General features: G+C 41.5%; 2 protein-coding genes across 3 annotated transcripts in view; both read right to left on the bottom strand.

Moving 5' to 3' along the window:
• On the bottom strand, positions 1-2,519 carry LOC143265369 (uncharacterized). The gene has a single exon (XM_076537082.1). It carries the CDS (start codon positions 2,513-2,515, stop codon positions 1,034-1,036), a length of 1,482 nt encoding a protein of 493 aa, XP_076393197.1. The 5' UTR covers positions 2,516-2,519; the 3' UTR covers positions 1-1,033.
• A 5,587-nt stretch (positions 2,520-8,106) lies between these two features.
• The window catches only part of LOC143265368 (uncharacterized), a 253,696-nt gene continuing 241,445 nt past the window's right edge, over positions 8,107-20,357 (bottom strand). The window contains exons 1-3 of one of the 2 annotated variants that reach the window (XM_076537079.1): positions 13,478-19,040; positions 12,494-12,755; positions 8,107-12,413 (exon numbers count right to left, since the gene is read on the bottom strand). In XM_076537079.1, the coding sequence (XP_076393194.1) occupies positions 14,275-18,609 (4,335 nt within the window). In that variant the 5' untranslated portion in view covers positions 18,610-19,040 and the 3' untranslated portion in view covers positions 8,107-12,413; positions 12,494-12,755; positions 13,478-14,274. Of the gene's footprint in view, positions 12,756-13,477; positions 19,725-20,357 lie in introns of those variants that run through there. The other variant, XM_076537080.1, reaches the window with a different exon arrangement.

The following is a 20,357-nucleotide window of genomic DNA, read 5'->3' as shown; positions in this document are numbered from 1 at the left end:
TTAATATTAATAATGAATATATTTATATGTAAGTGGCATAAGCCATAGTCGGTAGTGCGTCCGCTCAGCTTGGAGTCTTACAGGCAAGAAAAAGTGTGGAGTACAGTACAGCATAGTCTGACTCCACGAAGTATAGTATGTGCTTAGAGTATATACGCGAGGCATGCGCACTATGCTCGCGTTCGCTCGAGCTTGTCTCGTACGAAATCGTCGACAACCAGTAGATGGCGCGACGAGTACCATTTTGTGTATTACGACTATTGTAAATTCACATATTACAACAGAAATTATTTTATACTTTTTAGTGCATTTCGAAGTCGGCGTATTTTTTTTCTTAAAATTATTTTATCGTATCTCTGTTTATCGAGTTGGAGTTGTTTATAGGACCGGATTGCTTCATTAAAGACGCGCGATAACGGATGGTCGCGCAAGGGTCGAATTTCGAGCCGAATGCTAGGTATAAGACCATCGATAAAACTGTTCACAGTCACAGTTCACAGTCTATTTCTTACGCGGGTACCGTGTGAAAGTCTGAGATCGCATCATGTAAATCTTTAACTCTACTAATGTAATCTAAAATGTGTTGATTTACGCCCATGTAGATATTGGCCATTTCTTCGCGATAATGATCTACCGTTTGATTGGGGCCAAATACTTCTTTTAACTGGTTACACAAAGTTGTAACGTCGTCTATGCGTTCATCTTCAACTGCAATCGCGGCGCGTCCGCGCAAACGCACAGTAATTAACTTTACGAGGGTTCGTTCGGCATGAACAGGGATGATATCGCGGGCTCTTCGGCAAGTGCGAGTTATGTTACGGGATGATCGGATGATTTTTAAAATAAATACACAATACTTTTGAAATAAGCACGTCTCTTTTCATTCTTTTGTCCGTTCGTACAGGCCACAGGCTTAATTAATAATAAATCAGTGTCTCGTCGCCGAGGCGATGGTACCCACGGCTCTTATCTTTTGTTTCGTCTATGGCGGGGCCTCATCACGCCGGTGGCGATAAGGCCGGACTGCAGGTGGTCACATAACTCCTCCCTGCCGAAGTTCAATGACGTCCTCGTTATTGATTGTTTGGGTAGGTTGTCGTACTTTGCTTTTTCTCCTATATATGAAGTAGATTAAGAGGCCTATAATGATTAAAGATATAATTGCGACACTGGTTACAGACATATAAAATTCAATTCCAGGCTTTTGAAATGTAGGTATGTTTATTGTAGGTGTGGTTAAGGTTTTCAAAGGTTCCAAATTCAGTTGATGATTCTTGATGATTAGAGGCAAGATTTCTGGTTGCTTTAGCTCTCCGAGATTCTTATCAAGATTGTGACCTTGTACTTGTACATCGTTTCCTTGGACAAAGTATGTTCCCTGGAGGATGGTTTTGTTTTTGTTGTATTCAATAGTTATCGGATAATTGCATGATATTAGTGCCGAATTATTGGATAGCTGATACGCCAATACTAGAGGTTCATTCGTTAAGATGTAGATTGGTCTGATCTCTTCTGTGATAATTCGATAACATAGATAATCATGATCATATATTAGTTGACATTTATAAGCAAATAATTGGACTGTCGGTCTTGTTAGTTTCCATGGTGTGATTATAATTTCTGTTTGATTGTTATGGCTGATTGTAGCAAGTCTTTGAAATGAGGAGAATTCGATAGGGTTAAGAATCGGGATTTTAAGTGTATAAACAATGGAGTCAGGGGCGGTTACGACTGATTCTTGAATAAACCGGAAATCCAATAAATTATGGTAATGTAGCATTAATTCTTTCCGAGAATAAAGTTCTAATAAATGTGCTTTTATATCTGACATTTGTTCATAAGTTAATATTTCTAGGTCAAATACCTCTCCTGAGAAAACGAACGATCTTTTAATTTTTTCAAGCAAATTTAGAAAATGTTGTTCTTGTGTGATAAGAGTAATAATGGCTTCGAAGAGATCAAGTCGAGTACTTTGTTTACTAAGAATGTTTGCAAGATTTTGTAAATTTTTGTTAATTATTTCGGTGTTACCATTTATGCTATTGCTTATCGTATTCATAATGCTTACTGTCTTACTAAGAATTAATATATTTTCGTGTTGTTGGCGTTCGAGCGAAACCAAATAATTGTTTATTTTGTCGAGATCATTAGCATCTGGGTTTCCAAAAATGTACTTAATTACTGTACCCAATCCATTTATTAATCCTCTTTTAACCCTTTCTTTTGGGGGTGCAATTTGTTGTAGATTTTGATAAATTTCGTTACACAAGGATTCAGTTTGCCTAAATAAACTTGAATTTCTAAGCTCCTTCTGTCCAGATAATATGGTATAGCTGATAAGAATTTTGTTGTAAGTATGTTTAAGAGACGTTATATTTATGTAAAAATGTAGATAGTGATAATTTTCCATAATCCTGCCGGTTCCTTGATGATAGTTATAATGTGTTGCATTTGGATCAATCTGGATACTCTTCGCGAGTATAATTAAGATCGTCAGGATCAATATTATTTTCATCCTCCTGCAAAAACGAAGAAACTTTTCTTAATCTTTTGGCATCTCTTAAATTATAGCGGCGTCGCTGTCCGTGTATATGGCAGTTTAATGAGGGGCCTTGTTGTCTCTCTACAAGTAACCTCTGATAACGGGGGGCGGTTTTATCACGTTGTTGTTGATGCGTTTTAACGAACATTTCCCTACTTTCCAACGTTTTATCCGAATTGTTAAGTAAACGCTGCTGTTCTAGTTGTTTTGGGTATAATTTTTCATAGAACGGTAAAATTTCATTCTTTCTAATTTCGTTATATTTTTCAACGGTATCGCTATCGGGTTCTATAATATGTTTATGTAATTCCTCATAGGGACCGTACAAGAGAGTAAATGGAGTGTAATTTGTTGAAGAGTGTATACTTTGGTTATATATTAGAATAGCTGTAATCATGTGGTTTTTGGTTGTTTCCCTCGGATTTTGATCTATTAATATACTCAATTTTTCCTTTAAAGTAGAGTGTAATCTTTCTATGGGTCCATTTGACGTATGTCTGTTAATAGTGGTTTGATGATAGTCAATTTTATGAATCCTACAAAATTCTTAAAATAAGGTCGAATTAAATTCGCTACCGCTATCTGTAGTAATTTTATCGGGAAAATTATGATGCGAAGCAAAATGTCGTAACTTATTTAATATAGTGGTGGCATTTCCGTCAGGCAAATGATAAGCTTGAGCGTATTTAGAGAAAACATCAATAATGGTAAGAAATTTTTCCTTATTGAAATGAAAAATGTCCATGTGTATATGTTGAAGCGGTCTTTTCGCAATTATAGGTCCGTAGGTTTCCGTCTCGTAAGGTCTTTTTTCATATTTATACTCAAGACATGTCTGGCATTGATTTATGGGATGAGGACTCGCAGGGAAAAATAATAACTATTTTTCCACCTTTGACTTCCGTTTATTCTGTAGCAGGTCCACGACCTTACTCTTTGACAAGCAGCGATGAACTAACTCTCATGCTTACGACACTCACCCCCACACACCCTAATGCATTCTCACTCGGAATCATTCTTTCCTCGTCCAAACCGAATCGCTCTCACTCTAAACCAATCATTCAACGATACACGCGTATTTCACAGGCATTCCTCGAACTCGGACACCCAACGCGACACTCGACCCGATGATCCAAATATCCTCTCGCAAACGCTCCGCAGCATTCACTCGGACTCAGGCAAACAACTCGCTATCGCATCTCATTCACACCGAAAATCTTAAGACTAGACTAAATATAATAAATTAGACAGGGACGTGGCGGTCGCTAAATCGACGCCACAGATTTATATAATTTTGAATAATTCTATCCATATTAAGTGTATACAGTTTCTTCTTAAAATGCGCAATTGTTTCTTGTATTCCATTATGGGTTTGGTTATGGTATTTTTCGAGTTCTTTCATAAAGCTATTTCGATTGACTGAAGGTGTGCAGGTATTTGTCCTAATCAACTTTAATTTCTCGTTGAAATGTTCCTTTAATATCCTGTAAGTGGTAACTCCTAATTCTTCATTTGCAAAGTAAATGCCATATTGCTTATCTGGTTTTACATTTTCATTAAGAAATTTAAGCAATTGCGTTTCTGCGTTTTGCTTATTAATTTTTATTATATATTGTATCTTGAGTTTATCTTTATTCGTTTTTGCTTGATAATCGTTGCCTTGTTTGATTATTATACTGTAGTTGAATGCATGAATATTCTTATCTGATATGGGTAATGAGAAAACCGGATCCTCTTCAGCAGTATGGACTGTTGCATCATCGAGCATTTCATCCATTTCTTCGATAGTGAGAGGAGTATCGTCCGGCGCTTGAGGTAACATCGATAACGCATCGACCTGCTCGGATTCTTCGATATTTATTTCTATCCGACTTAAAGCGTCGGCCGCATTATTTTCGCAACCCATTTTGTATTTCACTTCGTAATCGTACTCTTCTAACTTGATCCTCCAACGGATTAGTCGAGAGTTAGGCGTTTTTAAAGACCAGAGCCAAGTAAGCGGCTTGTGATCAGTTTCAATAATGAACTTTCTTCCATAAATGTACGGTCGAAAATGTCTACATGCTTCTACTATGGCTAGTAGCTCCTTTTCTATTGTAGAGTAATTTTGTTCGGCTGTATTCAGCGTCCTTGAATAGTATGATATGGGGTGTCCCTCCTGCGATAAGACAGCTCCGATCGCGACGCTCGATGCGTCTGAAGTGATGTGAAACTGTTTTTCAAAGTCGGGATATTTTAATATGGGCGTGTTGGTGATTAATTCTTTACATTTATTAAATGATTCGATGAAATCTTTATTCTCGCAATCGATTTTTTCTCCCTTTTTAAGCACTTTCTTGAGAGGCTTGGTTATTTTTGCATAATCTCTAATAAACTTCCGGTAGTAACCGGTGAGTCCTAGAAATGCTTTAACCTCCTTTTGCGTAATTGGTAAGGGATACTTTGTTATGGCATCAATTTTATCTGGGTTCGGTCTAATTCCATGAGGTGTGATAATATGTCCTAAAAACGGCATTTCTTTTCGTAAAAATTCACTTTTATCTAATTGTATTTTTAAACCGTACGTTCTTAATTCATCAAATTTGAGCTTTAGATGCTGTAAATGTTTCTGTAATGATTTTGAAAATACTACAATATCGTCTATGTAGACAAAACAGAATTTGTGCAAATATTTCATAAGAACTTTGTCCATCATCCTCTGGAATGATGCGGGGGCATTCTTCAGCCCAAAGGGCACTCGAGAATACTCATAATGACCATTTTCTACTGTAAAAGCCGTCTTTTCTATAGAATTTTCGTGTACAGGAATCTGATGAAAGCCTTGAGCTAAATCCAATGTACTAAAATAAGCACATTTACCCAGATTTTCTAAAATGTCATCCATCCTCGGGAGTGGATATTTATCTTCAATAGTTTTGTCGTTCAGCTTACTCTTTTTTGGTACGATCCAAACTGGTGAAGAGTAAGGCGAATTACTAGGACGAATTATTTCGTCTCTTAGTAGTTTTCTTATTTGTTCTTGTATCTCCTGTTTTAAATTATATGGGTAGCGAAAACTTTTGACGTAAATTGGATATTCATCTTTTGTTCGGATACTGTGGCTGACTGCACTAGTGGCTGATAATTTCTCATTCTCATTATAGAAACAGTCTTTATATCGATGGCACAGACTTGTGATCTTATCCCTTTCCTCGCTGTTCATGTGACTTGTCCTTATCTGTGTTATTACTTCTCGATGATGATTCATTCCAGCGGTCTTGCATTTGTCCGGTATATTATTTAAATAGTTTATTTCAAACTTCGTCGTACTAAATATTTGAGTTTTATAGTTTATATTCGCTTCTAATTTTTGCAAATCTTTATTTCCAATTAGACAATCGTAAGTGGAATGCCACTGCACTACAAGAAAAGTGATAGGTGTTTCGTCTCCTAATTCGCGTAAAATCGGAAAAGTGAGTGCACGTGTACCCTTTGTTACTTTATGCACTGATTTGATTTCGAAATTATATGGGAAAATATACTTGGAAAATAGACGATAGGCTATTTCGGGATTAATAATTGATGAAGACGCTCCGGAATCAATAAGAATTTTAAGCGGCGGGTCAGTCGTGATAATGTGTGGAAGTTCAGGCGAATTTCCAATAGAATTTAGGTTTACTACGTTTCTTAGTTTACATCGGGATCAAGTGGAAAATTTTCATGATCAACTTCTTCCTGAATTTCTAAATTTTGTTGCTGTTCTCCCTGATGATTAAGTTCCTCTGCTATAAAGTTTGGGGGTCCTGTACTTCTGAAGAAATTATTTGGCCTCGCTGTAAAATTATTGCTTGGACGTATGAAATTGTTATTGGGCCTATTAAAGTTATTACTCGGTCTATTAGTATTTCTTGTACTAATCGACATAGGTGTAGGCTGAGGGTTTTGATTCCTAGGTTGATTATTATTTGGTCTATAATTATTACTGTTTCCAAAGGTTATTGGTGTAAATGGTTTTTGTGCAATAGCTGCACGTTGTTGAAACGGGTTCATGTTTCCAGAGATTCCGTGTGTAAATAGATTAGTATTCCTCGAAATTCCTGCTGTATTAAATGCATTCGTTTTGGGTTTATTTTCGCGTTGTCTCATGAAGGTAAGAAAGGCTGCTTGTTGTTCGTGGTTATCGTATTTTCTACATTTTGTTAGGCAATCCTCGATATCAGTCAATTCAAAATGCGTCAGATGTGAATGATACGGCTGTTTAATTCCATCAATAAATACATTTTTCGCAATATTATCATAGAAGTTACTTTTCATAGCAATTATATTGTTATCCTGATTATTTAGTTGTACATGCTCTTTTAGCTTGTTCAAACGAATTTTGACTTCGTCGACGTATTCTTCATACGTTTGATTGGTTTGTTCATAACAAGTACTGAGTCGGTTAAATAATAATTCTTCCGAGCTAGGGTCGCTATACCTATTAATTAAGAGTGTCTTACATTGGGGCCAGTCTATGGGTTTATTAACAACTACCAAATCAAGTGCCTCTCCGCGTAGTTTTGATTTGATAAGAGCATACAACGACTCGTTGATCGCATTATCGTTTGTTGTAAGATTTTCAGTGAATTTATCACACGTTTGGATAAAATGAGACAGAAGTCTTGTCCCTCCCTCGTACATTGGGATCGCGTCGCGCCATACAGATAATCTCATTTTAAATTGATCAAATGTTAGTTGAGCCATTATTTCACTTATACTTATTTATGATCGGTCAAAGTTAATGTACGTGATCAATCGTATTGGATAAGGGTAAAATTGGGGATACGATATATACACGTATAGATAGGAAATTTCAAAGACTTACTCTTCTATGCCAGTGCCGAAAGGTGGCCTGATCGTATTGACACTGCGACAATGGGGTTGAAACACCAGCTGCTTCCTCGTCAGTGATTTTCGTCACACAATAGGAGAAGGATCCGGATTCGACAGCCTCGCAGTATCCTGTCCGCAGCGCCAGTTATGTTACGGGATGATCGGATGATTTTTAAAATAAATACACAATACTTTTGAAATAAGCACGTCTCTTTTAATTCTTTTGTCCGTTCGTACAGGCCACAGGCTTAATTAATAATGAATCAGTGTCTCGTCGCCGAGGCGATGGTACCCACGGCTCTTATTTTTTGTTTCGTCTATGGCGGGGCCTCATCCCGCCGGTGGCGATAAGGCCGGACTGCAGGTGGTCACATAACTCGCGCGTAAATTGAAGAACGGATATATTATTTCCGTCAAATGTGGGAAGAGTGTTGACTGCTTCGCGGAGCGTATACTCCCATAGCTCGGTTGCCATGCTTGGGGTCGTGGGGGTCAGGGGTAGCGCAGAGGTTGATGAACCCGCGGGAGAGTCTTGTACATCTCCTAATTTTTGGCGCGCGTCTTTAACTCACGGCGGAGATCATCTCTTTCGCGGCGATCTTTCTGCAATTGACTACGTGTTTTGTGCTGTGCGTCAACTTAATGCATACGCAAGCTGGTTAGGTATTGTGTCAGTGACCACTACTCCGATAATATGAATAAACAAACTGATGTAGGAGGTATAAGATAAACTTTATTTTGTACTTAGAAGAAATCACACTACGTGGTAACGGACTTTTAAGAATGTTTACTCGTTAAGAGCTGGCGAGAGAATCTATCTTGGCTTTCATGAGTATTTTCCACGAAAACTAAAAATGTGGAGTGGGATTGGCATGTATTTGGGGGTAGACGAGCGACTTGTCAAAATTAACCATTAGATTGGTTGAAAAAATGTTCCGAGAAGGGGTAAGAACCGCCCTAACAAAATGTTCGAGTGCAGGTCAAAGTTGACCTGAAGAAAGTCGACTACACCGTCGCTCGTCACCTAACGGTTGGACAGTCATAAACAATAAATCATGTTGGACCTTAATAAAAATATAAAAACATAAAAATTTCGAAGGTACAAATTGGCCCACAATAAACCGCTGCAACGGTAACGGTCATTTACAGGAACATTCTATGTAAAATAGAAATACGGTGAACAGTGAGTGTGTGAGTCACGTTGTTTTAGCGCGTAAACAAAGCAATATTTTAATCACTGGAAGAGGGTAATACTGTGCCACAACACGGTGGGTGATTGTCTTGTATCGCATCGCTGCCACCAAATTTGTTACGTCCCGGATGGTACCTTTGCTGATATCAATATGAAGGTCCGGAATCGCTCTTGAATTGACAATCTTTTAGACCACGCGGTACGTGCGCCCGTCGTATGTCAGGGATCCCAGGGTGTACAAGTATGACACAGTACTTACCCGAAGCTTCCTCCTTAACTTTTACAATAGATTTCTCGTCTCGGATCCTTAGGTAGTAGATCCTTCGCTATGATCTTCGTCACAGGTATATCAATAAGTAATAACTGTTACTTAACTTCGCGGATAACTGGTCGCGGAATAGGAACTAGACAGGGTAGGTATAAGGTGCGTAGGATCTTACGTAGTTGGTATCTACAACCTCCTCGTCTTTGTCTCCCCATGAGCTGACTAAAAATGCAGAGGCATCAAACACATCATATGCGCACCGTGCGGCTATGTCTCGCACCACCGTGGCGATGTGGATTACCTATCTCGACTTCGCAATATAATTGATCTCGTACAGCTATGTCTCGCACCACCAGATCCAACGTAATCGAGTATACGTATTTTAAATAATCAAAGCTGTTAAAGAGATCTCGGGTTTATAGGAAATGATTAAAAGCGAATATAACTAAATGGGTCATTCCACGCCAAATCGATCACTTTTGGAAGTCACCATCTCCGATTTTGCTCTAATCGAAATATGTTGTAGTCCATGTGAAATTAGGGGGGGTTTAAGTCATCATTTTGCCGGTTTCGAATTTGTTAATGAATGACAAGCCGTCAAAGTTTGCAATTTTTGCCCATTTTGGCGAAAATGGGGTCCACTTGGGAATTTTTTTCTCAGAAACTACTGAACCGATTTAGCTAAATTTTTTTTTGTTTTATTCGTGAAGGTTTGGGCTATTTCAAAATATTTTTTTTAACTTTGTCAATTTGTTATAAATTGTTGAAAAATTTAAACAAATTCTTTTTTTGCGTTTTTCTCAATGAGGGGCGTAAAGGGTTAAAATTAAAAAAAAATATGTTCATATTCTTCGAAGCTTCCCCTTTAAAATGAGCCCTTTAGAACGATGGAGCCTTGAAAATTGACGTCTCTACAAGCTGGAAAAGGACGCGGGGTACCCCGATTTCAGGTGGGTGAGTTGTGTGCTCTGCTATTATGATCGGTTTTTATATCCACCGGTCTCAAAACAATACGACAAGACTTCGTATACGACTAAATGATGCTGTTCATACCTAGTAATGTATATTAGTACTCACTCTTGGCCAATAATACACTTATAGTTATGTTAGATTTAATCCTAAAGTGATATAAGCGTGAACTATTTGTTTGGTTATCGGTTTGAAAATAATAAGAGAGTAAAAGTCATTAGGCTGTAGAAAACATATCTCTCGAGATAGCTACGCAATATGAAAGCAAAAAGAGTTTTATTAATTCAACTATTCATTTAAGTGATTTCGGTGTTTTTGCAAAATGGCATTCTTGTGCAACTACTCACGATAGAGGGGTCATGCTATCCTATTGAAGGGAGCACTAAAAAACTTGCAATGTACGTTAGCTTACAAAGATTGTTCGAAAAAATTCATTTCTCACTCCTAAAGATTTATTTGAATGGGCAGAATCATCTTTTTCGAACATAGCATTTAATTATGTAACACAAAATGAATATATTAAATATACCGATTATTTATAAGCTCCTTTGGCAACAGCATTATTAATAACAGGGTCTAAAAGTTTTCTCAGCTTTGCGTCATTATCAAATAAAGAAAATAAAGTAGGACTTGCTCGTACGATAATGATGGCTCCGTACTTATAGTGTATGAACTAACTGTCATTAAATTTTTTCCAACCACACACAATACTTTCCATACTTTTGATCACAACCCACTACTATCCTACTGCGATAGAAAGAAATCACCACTTTTTTGCGGATTCTATCAAGTAATGATGCCTTTTTTAAAATATAAACAATAAATATACGAACTAATATCTATGAATGAAGTTATGATTAAAAAATGTGTGATTCGTCAAAAGTAAGTACTAATATACTTTACTAGGTACCAATAGAGTCATTTAATCGCGTACGAAGTCTCCTTGTATAGTTTTGAGGCCAGTGATGTAAAACAACCGATCATAATAGCTGAATGCGCGACTCGCCTACCTGAAACCGGGGTACCCCGCGTCCTTTTCCAGCTTGTAGAGACGTCAATTTTCAAGGCTCCATCGTTCTAAAGGGCTCATTTTAAAGGGGAAGCTTCGAAGAATATGAACATATTTTTTTTTAATTTTAACCCTTTACGCCCCTCATTGAGAAAAACGCAAAAAAAGAATTTGTTTAAATTTTTCAACAATTTATAACAAATTGACAAAGTTAAAAAAAATATTTTGAAATAGCCCAAACCTTCACGAATAAAACAAAAAAAAATTTAGCTAAATCGGTTCAGTAGTTTCTGAGAAAAAAATTCCCAAGTGGACCCCATTTTCGCCAAAATGGGCAAAAATTGCAAACTTTGACGGCTTGTCATTCATTAACAAATTCGAAACCGGCAAAATGATGACTTAAACCCCCCCTAATTTCACATGGACTACAACATATTTCGATTAGAGCAAAATCGGAGATGGTGACTTCCAAAAGTGATCGATTTGGCGTGGAATGACCCTATGTATAGTACATATTCGATATGTGCACCATTCTCGGGACCGAACTGGTGCAGATATCGTACAGTTCCTACATTTCGAGCGAAGGAGACTGAACGTAAACAAACAGTGACCTACCAGAAGGACACTCCTAATGCAAGAATAAAACTTTTTTATTTTTTATTTTTTTTTTGTGAAATTTTTTCCATCATATTTGTAACATTTTTGTCGTTAAAATGAGACCAAACACGACATACTTCGAGACATATTTACTTGTAATTTCAAGTGTTACGCGTACATGGATGATTTTACTCTAATAAGATATTGCAAGTAAATATAACTCGAATTACGTCGTGTTTGGTCTCATTTTAATCAGGAAAATGTCACGAACATGATAGAGAAAGTTTTATAAAAATTTGATAAAAAATAAAAAAGTTAGCAACGTATTAGGATTGTGAACAATTGAACAGACTTTTGATCTTTGCCGACAGCCACGATCGTAGTGTCTCTTTCTTTTTGACTCGCTATCCTCTTCGACGTGAAAAACTTTCATCGTCAATTAAACCAGTAAATATAGCCCAAATTATGTCGTGTTTGGTCTCATTTTAATCAGAAAAATGTAAAGAATCTATTGGTAAAAGTTGGATTTCGAAAAAGTCAAAAATAAAAAAGTTTTATATTTGTATATGTAATGCTTCACGGATATACCCGAACCCGGATCATGTTACATTTCTCGGCGATCGAGCTTCTCGGCGTCTGAAGGGGTCTTCCCCCCAGTGGTGGGGATAACTTTGGTGCACATATCGTACAGATCATTTGTGCACATATCGAATATTTACTGTATGTAATCATTTAGCGTAGGAGCTCACTCGACATTCCTTTCCCATCAAACCATCGATCCTATTCCTCTGACCTTAATCTTACAAACATCCTTTCTCTTAAATATTCTTTAACTTCTTATCTTATAAACATTCTTTCGACATAAATTCATTCTTCGAATCCTTATTCTATAAACATCCTCTCGACATAAATTCATTCTTCGAATCCTAATCTTATAAACATCCGCTTGATAAATTCAGTCACACTTCTTATCGATACCGTAAACATCCTATGAAACCAAAAACTCCTTTAGAATATCAAGTCTTATAAACATCCTCCAGATAACCAATAGTCATAACATCCTCTTACGTCAGCTCAGAACCTTCTAGAACAAATTCTCTTTGTCCACTATCAGTATAAAAGCCACCCGATTCCATCCACCGTGTCTCAGTCTGCTTACCGGTAACCTCGGAGACAGGTCATCCTGCTCCAGGCCTGTCCATAGTAATTCAAAGTCACACCGGTAACCTCGGGTATAGGTAATCCTTCCCGAGACCCGTCCAATACATATATTCAACAGTGATCATACCGACCTAGTCTCGGTTTCTTATTCCTTCGAGTGAGTACAACCCTGAAACATGGGCATTATACAACGGATTATTATACAACGAACATTATAAAGAAAAAAAGAATATACTGATATATAATTATATCTGTCTCACATTCTATACGACGATACCTGCACGACTTGATTTTATTCCAACCATTATCCGAGCGCTTATGCTAAAACATAAGGAAAGACAATAATTTGCTGCACGGAGGAAGGATACTTCAACGTCTCATTACGGCTATTCCACGGGACCCAGGGCTTTGACGTACGCTTGAGAGCCACGTTCACCCGAAAAGCTGAGTACAAAGAAAAAGGAGCGGTCGACGACGCGAGCGAAATAAAATATATTTCGCCGTGAAATCCTGGCCGTAACACGGGTGTTACGGCCAGGGGCGTCCAGTGAAATAATGTGCTATTTCACTCGCCTCGCTGACTGTATCCTTTAATTATTTTGCTCAGCTTTCGGGTTAGCGTAGCTCGTCGGCTTACGTCGTGGCCCTGGGTCCCGTGGAAGCAGCTGTCGTTGGAGACGTCTATGTCCTCGTCGTAGCTGTTAGGCTCGTCCTGCGTGATTTATCACGCAAGCTCGGAGGTTGTGATAGTATGATTCAAGTCGTGCAGGTATTTGAAGATAGAGGACAACAATTATAATTATATAATGGTATATTCTCCAATAAATCCTTGATTATATATATATATGTAGATATGGGTAATGTTCCTTTATGATATACTCTTATACTTACTCGCTCGACGAAATGGGTAGTCGTTTACGACTCCCTAGGAATCAGGCTGGGCTGATGTGATACTGGATGACTGGACGGGCCTCAGGCAGGATTACCTAGCACTGAGGTTACCGGTATGCAGACTAGGGCGGACTGGCGCCAACTGACTCTGGGTGGTAAGGAATGAGCTGGGTTTTATAGTGGTTGAGGACAAAGGAAATCATTCTAGAAGGTTCTGGCTGATGTAAGAGGATGTTATGGCTAGGTGTCGATAAGGATATTCTGATTAGTTTATCTTGGAGGGTGTTTGTAAGACGAGATGTAGGAGTTGTCGTGAGAGGATGTTATGGTCTGTTGTCGATAAGGATATTCTGATTAGTTTATCTTGAAGGATGTTTGTAAGACGAGATGTAGGAGTTGTCGTGAGAGGATGTTTATGAGTTGGATTATCGGGAGGATGTTTATGGGATTGAGTTCGAGGAAAGGACTTATCTTGTGGGAAAGGAATGTCGAGCGGTTCCTACGCTACTATGGTTAAACATGGCGTGAATAATGTCTTACGGCTAAGGTTACATACATGTCTTACACTCTATGGTTACATTCATATCTTATATTCTATGGCTACATACGTGTCTTATATTCTATGGTTACATTCATATCTTATATTCTATGGCTACATACATGTCTTATGTTCTATGTCAACGTCGGAGGCCCGACGTCACACCTCCCCCCCTAGGAAAAGTCAATTTTTATGGAGGAAAAATTGGCTTCCCTGGTATTTCTCGCATTCGCAGAGTTTGTTGGGGCTTTTGGGGACTTCACTTGAGTTTGTATGTCTCTATTAAGGAGGGGTAGAGGGGAGCACTTGTCACTTCGTCTACGTTGTCGCTTGGTTGGGCATTTAAGTGTTCTTTTTCTTGGGGAACACACTCGATGGCGTCGTCCGGCAAGTTCAGCTTTTCCTCGTTTTTCCGTTTCAGGAACAGAAAGAAATGTGTCATGGAGCTCCAAACGGCGACCAGCAGGTGTAGACTCCAGCCGTAGGCTGCGTGTAGGGCGATTCCGTTCAGGATTGAATTGATGATGAGTTTTGTGATGCGGATACTAAGGTATATGCCAATAAGGCCCGCGCTGAACGACCCGAATTTGACGAAGGTGAACCATAACTTTTCTTCAGCGGACTTTGCTATCTTCTCTATTGATGCAGCATCCAGTAGGTTTGATATTTGTACGCTACCCGTGGTGAATTGCCTTCCCGTGGCGCCTTGGGCAATCGAGCTGATCACCGAGGCCTTTTCGATCGGGAACATAATATGGTTTTTCAGTTTATTCAGATCTTCGGCTGAGTATATGCCTCCATTTGCCAGATTGTGTGGGTCCACGTATTTCCAAGTCGGTCTGGTGATGGATTGTAAAGCCTGAGGTGGAATTGTTTCCGTCAGGCCCGGTGTGAGACGGTACCAGGCTCCGTTCAGTTTATACATGGTTGGCATCAGCGAGTTGCACTCTCTCCTGGTTCCCGCGGCGGTGAGAATGTGGTTTTTCGGGGTGAGAAACCGAGATTCGTTTTTATATTTTACTGGCAGTTCGTCAAAGCACTCCTCCGTTTTCCTTACTTGGCAGGCGACGGGTATGCACTGTATGACGTGTATAGCCTCTCCTGATGAAACGGCCATGTGTCCCGGTGCCTTGGTTATTGCGTAGGCTACTTCCTCCGGTGATGTGTGCATTAAGGTGAGAGCGTTCCTTATTATCTGCCTTTCCAGATTGCACTTTTGTTCGAGGACGTCATTGTATAGTTGCAGTAGTTGATTCTTGATGTGCCGCTCCACGTATACGAATTTCGAGTTGACATACGTGAAAATGTCAAGGTTGTTGACGGGTGTTCGAGTTTTTGCCTTGAACTTCCCGTCGGACGCTGTTTCGACGATAAATAATTTTGGATGTTCCGTCTTCATGAGCCGGTATCCACAAAGCGTTATTTCGTGCGTTTTCGTTAGTGCGAACGTTGTGTCCTCTGCTGTAACTACATAAACAGTGGGTGTTTGCTGCTCTCGGGATGTTATCTTGTCTGCTCGCCCTTCGTAGAGGACATCATAGTGGTTGAAATGGCAGGAATCGCTGGGCACTGGTTCCCAGTAGGTGTAGCCATCTTCGGCGTCCAAGCAGCTTCCCGCCTGCAGCGAGCAGCGTTGTCCCGATCGAAGAATCACCTGGTTTGTATCCAGTTTAACTGGTGTCACGTAGTTTTTGATGGACACTGTAACTGATGCCTGAACCACCACGTCTGTCCAAGATCCATATGGGTCTGCATACGTTGTCCCAGAACAGGTTCCTTGGGTGTCAATCCTCCCGGCGATTGTCAGGCTAACGTGGCTAGTTGAATTCGGCTGAATTCCTGTGACTTGTACTGATGGCGTGATTGCTATGGTTCCGGTTACTTGCAGGTTTCGACAGGTCTCATGTGTCGTAGAAAATATGTATTGCTGCCGTCCGTTATGTACCACTGATACGTGCGAATGCATTCCGCAGTAATAAATGGTCCTGTCTATCTCCAATCGGCATTGGATGACCGGAGTCTCGTTGAAGTCGCCCAATTGTAGTAATTGTATGTCCTTTAGTTCTGTTAATGGCTCGATGCTTTGGGGAGAACAGTCCAGTTGATCGACGATGGAGAAGGTGGAGATGTTGAGTGTTGGTCCGCTGCAATCGTAGCCAATCAATCCTGATGCTTGGTGGATGGTGACTAGTAGTATTAGAGCCCACATGATGAAGTGTTTTGTTCGCCGGACTAAAGACGAGTGACTCCTTGTAGACCTGGGGGTTTTCCCTCTGTCGTTCGTCGTTGGGAGTGGGGGTGACGTGCGAGCCGTGAATACCGACGCGATGGGGGCGGCTTTGAACTTCTTCAGGCGGTTCGCATGCACAATTTTCATTCGTCCTTTCACAACTATTTTTACATTTCCGTTTGGGAATACCCACCGGATTTCGTATGGTCCAAGATACTCATCGTCGAATTTATCGCGGCGCAAATCATTCAACAGCATAACCCGTTCTCCAACCTTAAAGCTTTCTACATGCACACGGCGATCGTAGTGTCGTTTGGATTTTTCTTTTGCATCCATAAGATTCCTACGCGCATCACTCACGACCTGTGTCACCTTAGTTTGTAAATCTCGCAGGTATTGGTTGTACGACTCGTTGGTTGTTTCGACTAACATCGTATCTGCCGTAGGGACGCGCGCGGGGTCGCCAAATACTAACTCGTGTGGGGTGTAGTGGGTGCCCTCATGGACACTCGTATTGTAGCTAAACATTGCTAAATCTAACCACTTGTCCCAGTCACGCTTTTCTATATACTGTTTCAAGTATTCGGTGAGTACGTGGTGGGAGCGTTCGATGGATCCATTACTTTGGGGGTGAAACGCTGTTGTTCGAAATTTCGTAATTTTGAGTTTTGTCGCGATGGTTTTCATTAGGGAGCTAATGAAGTTTGCTCCCTGGTCGGTCAGCATCGCTTTGGGCGTTCCGAATCGCGAGACGAAATGATTTATGAATGCATCCGCCGTTTCGATGGCTGATGCGTCTTGCAATGGTATGGCTACCGAATATTTTGAGAGCAGGTCCTGAATGGTGAGAATATATTTGTTTCCTGCCTCCGTGCAGGGTAGAGGGCCAACGAGGTCGAGCGATATCTTATCGAAAACCTGTCCTGGAGTGTCGGTTATCGTCATGGGTTGTCGCGTTTTTACTCTGGTTAGTTTCTTTTTCTGACAGCTAACACAAGAATTCACCAAGTCCCGCACGTTACCCTTTAACGTCGGCCAATAATATCTCTCCCTGATCCTTCGGTAGGTTTTGTTTATCCCTTTATGCCCAGCGAAAGCCGAGGCGTGGTTCTCGATAAGTATGCCCCGCCGTTCGCCCTCGGATGGTATCCGAATTTTGTGTGCGCAGACAAAGATCTTAACCCTCGTTTCGCTAAACAGGTCTGACAATACTTGGTTCACGTAAGCCCATGGCGCCTTCTCGAAATCGATTTTTGATATGCTAAATGAGCTTAATCCTAGCTCTTCTGCAGTGTTGCAGAGAGACTGTATACATGCTAATACACCGTCCGCGGAGGGTTTTTGCGTTACGTAAGTGGCGATTGGCAGAAGGATGATACTATGAGTCGCGCCTCTGATAACCCGTGGAACGGTTGCTTCGAGGTCATCCGGGATCTCCAGCTTTCCCTCGTTCACCAGATCCCGTCCCCCTTGATCTAACAGGTGCTGATCCACCGAGACAAAGCAAACTAAATTGTCTCGTCTCATGGTTAACCGATCTCGGATGTTAACTATAATCGGTCCTTCCCGTGTAACGTGGTTATTATTCTGTTCGGTCTCGGACTCCGGTGAGTCCCTGTCGGAGTCGTTAATTTCATCATCCCGATCTGGTATTTGTGCGGACGTTGTTGGCAATGGGGACTGACCGCGTGAACCTTTTGCGCCTAGTTCTGTCGCGTCCGAATGTATGGGAAGAGTACGACCGATTTCTCGAGTGTGGCTACCGCCGCGCTCGGTGGCCAGCTCAACTGTTTCGTCTATTTTTACTTTACTGAACATCTCCCTTAGGCGTGCTGGCCTCGAATCGGGTCTGGTCTGGTCGAATGGCAGGATTAAGTTTCTCCACCGGACGCATCGGCTCCTCATCGAAACATCGGCGTCCTCTAGGAAAGGGCGTCCCAGTATTCCGCGCATGGGTATAGGGAAGGAATCGGGGACTACGTAGAATTCGAATCGTTCCCCGAATAACGTAACGTTTGTTGTGCCAAGGGTCGTGACAGTGTGCGATGTGACCCCCGAAAATTTTGTTTCCTCCTTGACGTTTACTTGCGTGTGAGGTTTCAGAGCGCCGAGTTTTATTAAGTTCGGTTCGGCACCAGTGTCGACCATCATGACTGATATTGATTTTAACTCCGGCGCGCTTATTCTGATTTGGGGGATTGTTGTTCCTCCCCAGCAATCGACACAGTTGACTCTGCGTGATCCAACGTTACCGCGTGCACTGTTTTCGTGCTTGGGCCCTCCCGTCCTTTGTTCGTCGCGGGCGGGAGGGCTTACTCGTTTCCCGAATTTCGCATTTGTTCGTTGTATCGACGCTTTCTGCATTCGTGCAGATCGTGACCCGGAATGTTGCAGTATCGGCAGAATCTATCGGGCAGCGGCGGATCTCTCCTATCATCTCCGCGGGGGTATCGCGTGAATCCCCGATTCGCCTGGTAGTTCCGCGGCGGAACGGGCGACGTTGGTTTCCACGAGTCGCGACGCGGCGGACTGCCAAAACGACGTTCGCGCCATTCCGAGTTTTGATCACGCCTTCCGAAATCAACGCGACGCGGAGATTCGTTTCTTCTAAAGTCTCTACTCGATCGCCAGTCGGGAGTTCCGTCACGCTGTTCGAAATTCACGCGGCGCACTTCGGTACGGCCCTGTCTCGACTTTTCTAACTCTAGTCTCTTGAACACCGAGATGGCTTCTCGAAATACGCATTTTAAAGGTTCGGCCGCGACCACTTTCACTTCCAAGCGCATGGGTGACATCAACCCATCAATAAAACAGCTTTTCGCGAAATTGTTGATTTCATCGATATTAGGCGCGCCTCGGTCGCAATCGAGGATCGCATCACGCAAGTCTTTTACCCGGGTTATAAAATCTAGAACGTGCTCACCGTTCTTCATGTAGATACTGGCTAATTCGCCGCGGTAGTAGTCGACGGTGCGTTGTGGTCCGAAGATGTCCTTTAGGGTGTTGCACAGCTCAGCGACGGTGTAGATCTCTTCGTCCTCCACAGCGGCAGCGGCGTGCCCACTCAAGTGTCCAATAATGAGTTTAACCAGTGTTCCCTCGGCGTGAGCGGGAATTAACTGCCTGGCTCTTTTACACGCCCGTGTAAATGTTAATAAAGTCGGTGAGGAACCATTGAAAACGGGCACCATTTTTACCGCTTCGTTAAGGGTATAACTGACGGATTCACTGGCAACGGCAACACTTGGCACCTCCATCTCCGTGGGTAGTTCTTCGGGAATGTCACTTTTCCTCGGTATCGCCCCTTGGCTCTTTTCAGCTTTCCGGATTTTTGCTAACACTGCTTCGTTCCGCAGGCGAGCTTCCTCCAGTTCTCGTCTCTCGCTGTCAAGCATTCGGGCTTCCTCTCGAAGGCGCCTTTCCTTTTCGATTTGTTGCTTTTGCACCATGGCCATTTCGTCCTCACTCATTATTTCCGTCTGCCTCGAACGGAGTTCCATCGGCGTCGTTTTCTGAGTCCCAGCCGGTTGCGATGGCATGTTGACGGCAGAATTCGTCTACCGAGGGCGGACACGACCACTCGTTCTCGCGGAACGCCCGGAAAAAGTCCACCAATACTTTGTCTGGCACTTCCCTGTGGTTATACACTTTTATGGCACTTCTTGTGTCCAAAATGTCGTAGCTGAATCACGGCACTTCGCGTGACGACGTCCCAGTGTCCGATTCACTATCCAAGGTCACAATTTCTGGTCCAAACACTTGTTGTAGAAACTTCTCTTCGAGGAGCTTGAGCTTCCTCGCCTTTACTCGCCGGCCCGCGCGGCAGCCACGCTTCCTTTTCCCCTATTTTCAAACGATGATTACTAAAATTTATTACTTACGAAGGAAAAGTACAATTCCTGTACTCAGTCTCAATGACTTACCGGCATGCTGTTGGCTCGCGTATTCAGCAGCGTTCGTGGACGCGCAAAAATCCGGTTACCAACAGCGGTCGTCGGCTCGTAATTGAGCTACTCACTTAATTGTACGCGAAAAATTCGCAGTCTCTTTCGATACTGTGGCAACACCTTCGCTTTTACGCGCAAGTGTGACACAAATATCTACGGAAAACT

Source organism: Megachile rotundata, chromosome 11 (assembly GCF_050947335.1).
Source record: "Megachile rotundata isolate GNS110a chromosome 11, iyMegRotu1, whole genome shotgun sequence".
NCBI lineage: Eukaryota > Metazoa > Arthropoda > Insecta > Hymenoptera > Megachilidae > Megachile > Megachile rotundata.
Note: the sequence above shows the minus strand (reverse complement) of the source record. Positions and strands in the feature narration are given on the sequence as shown.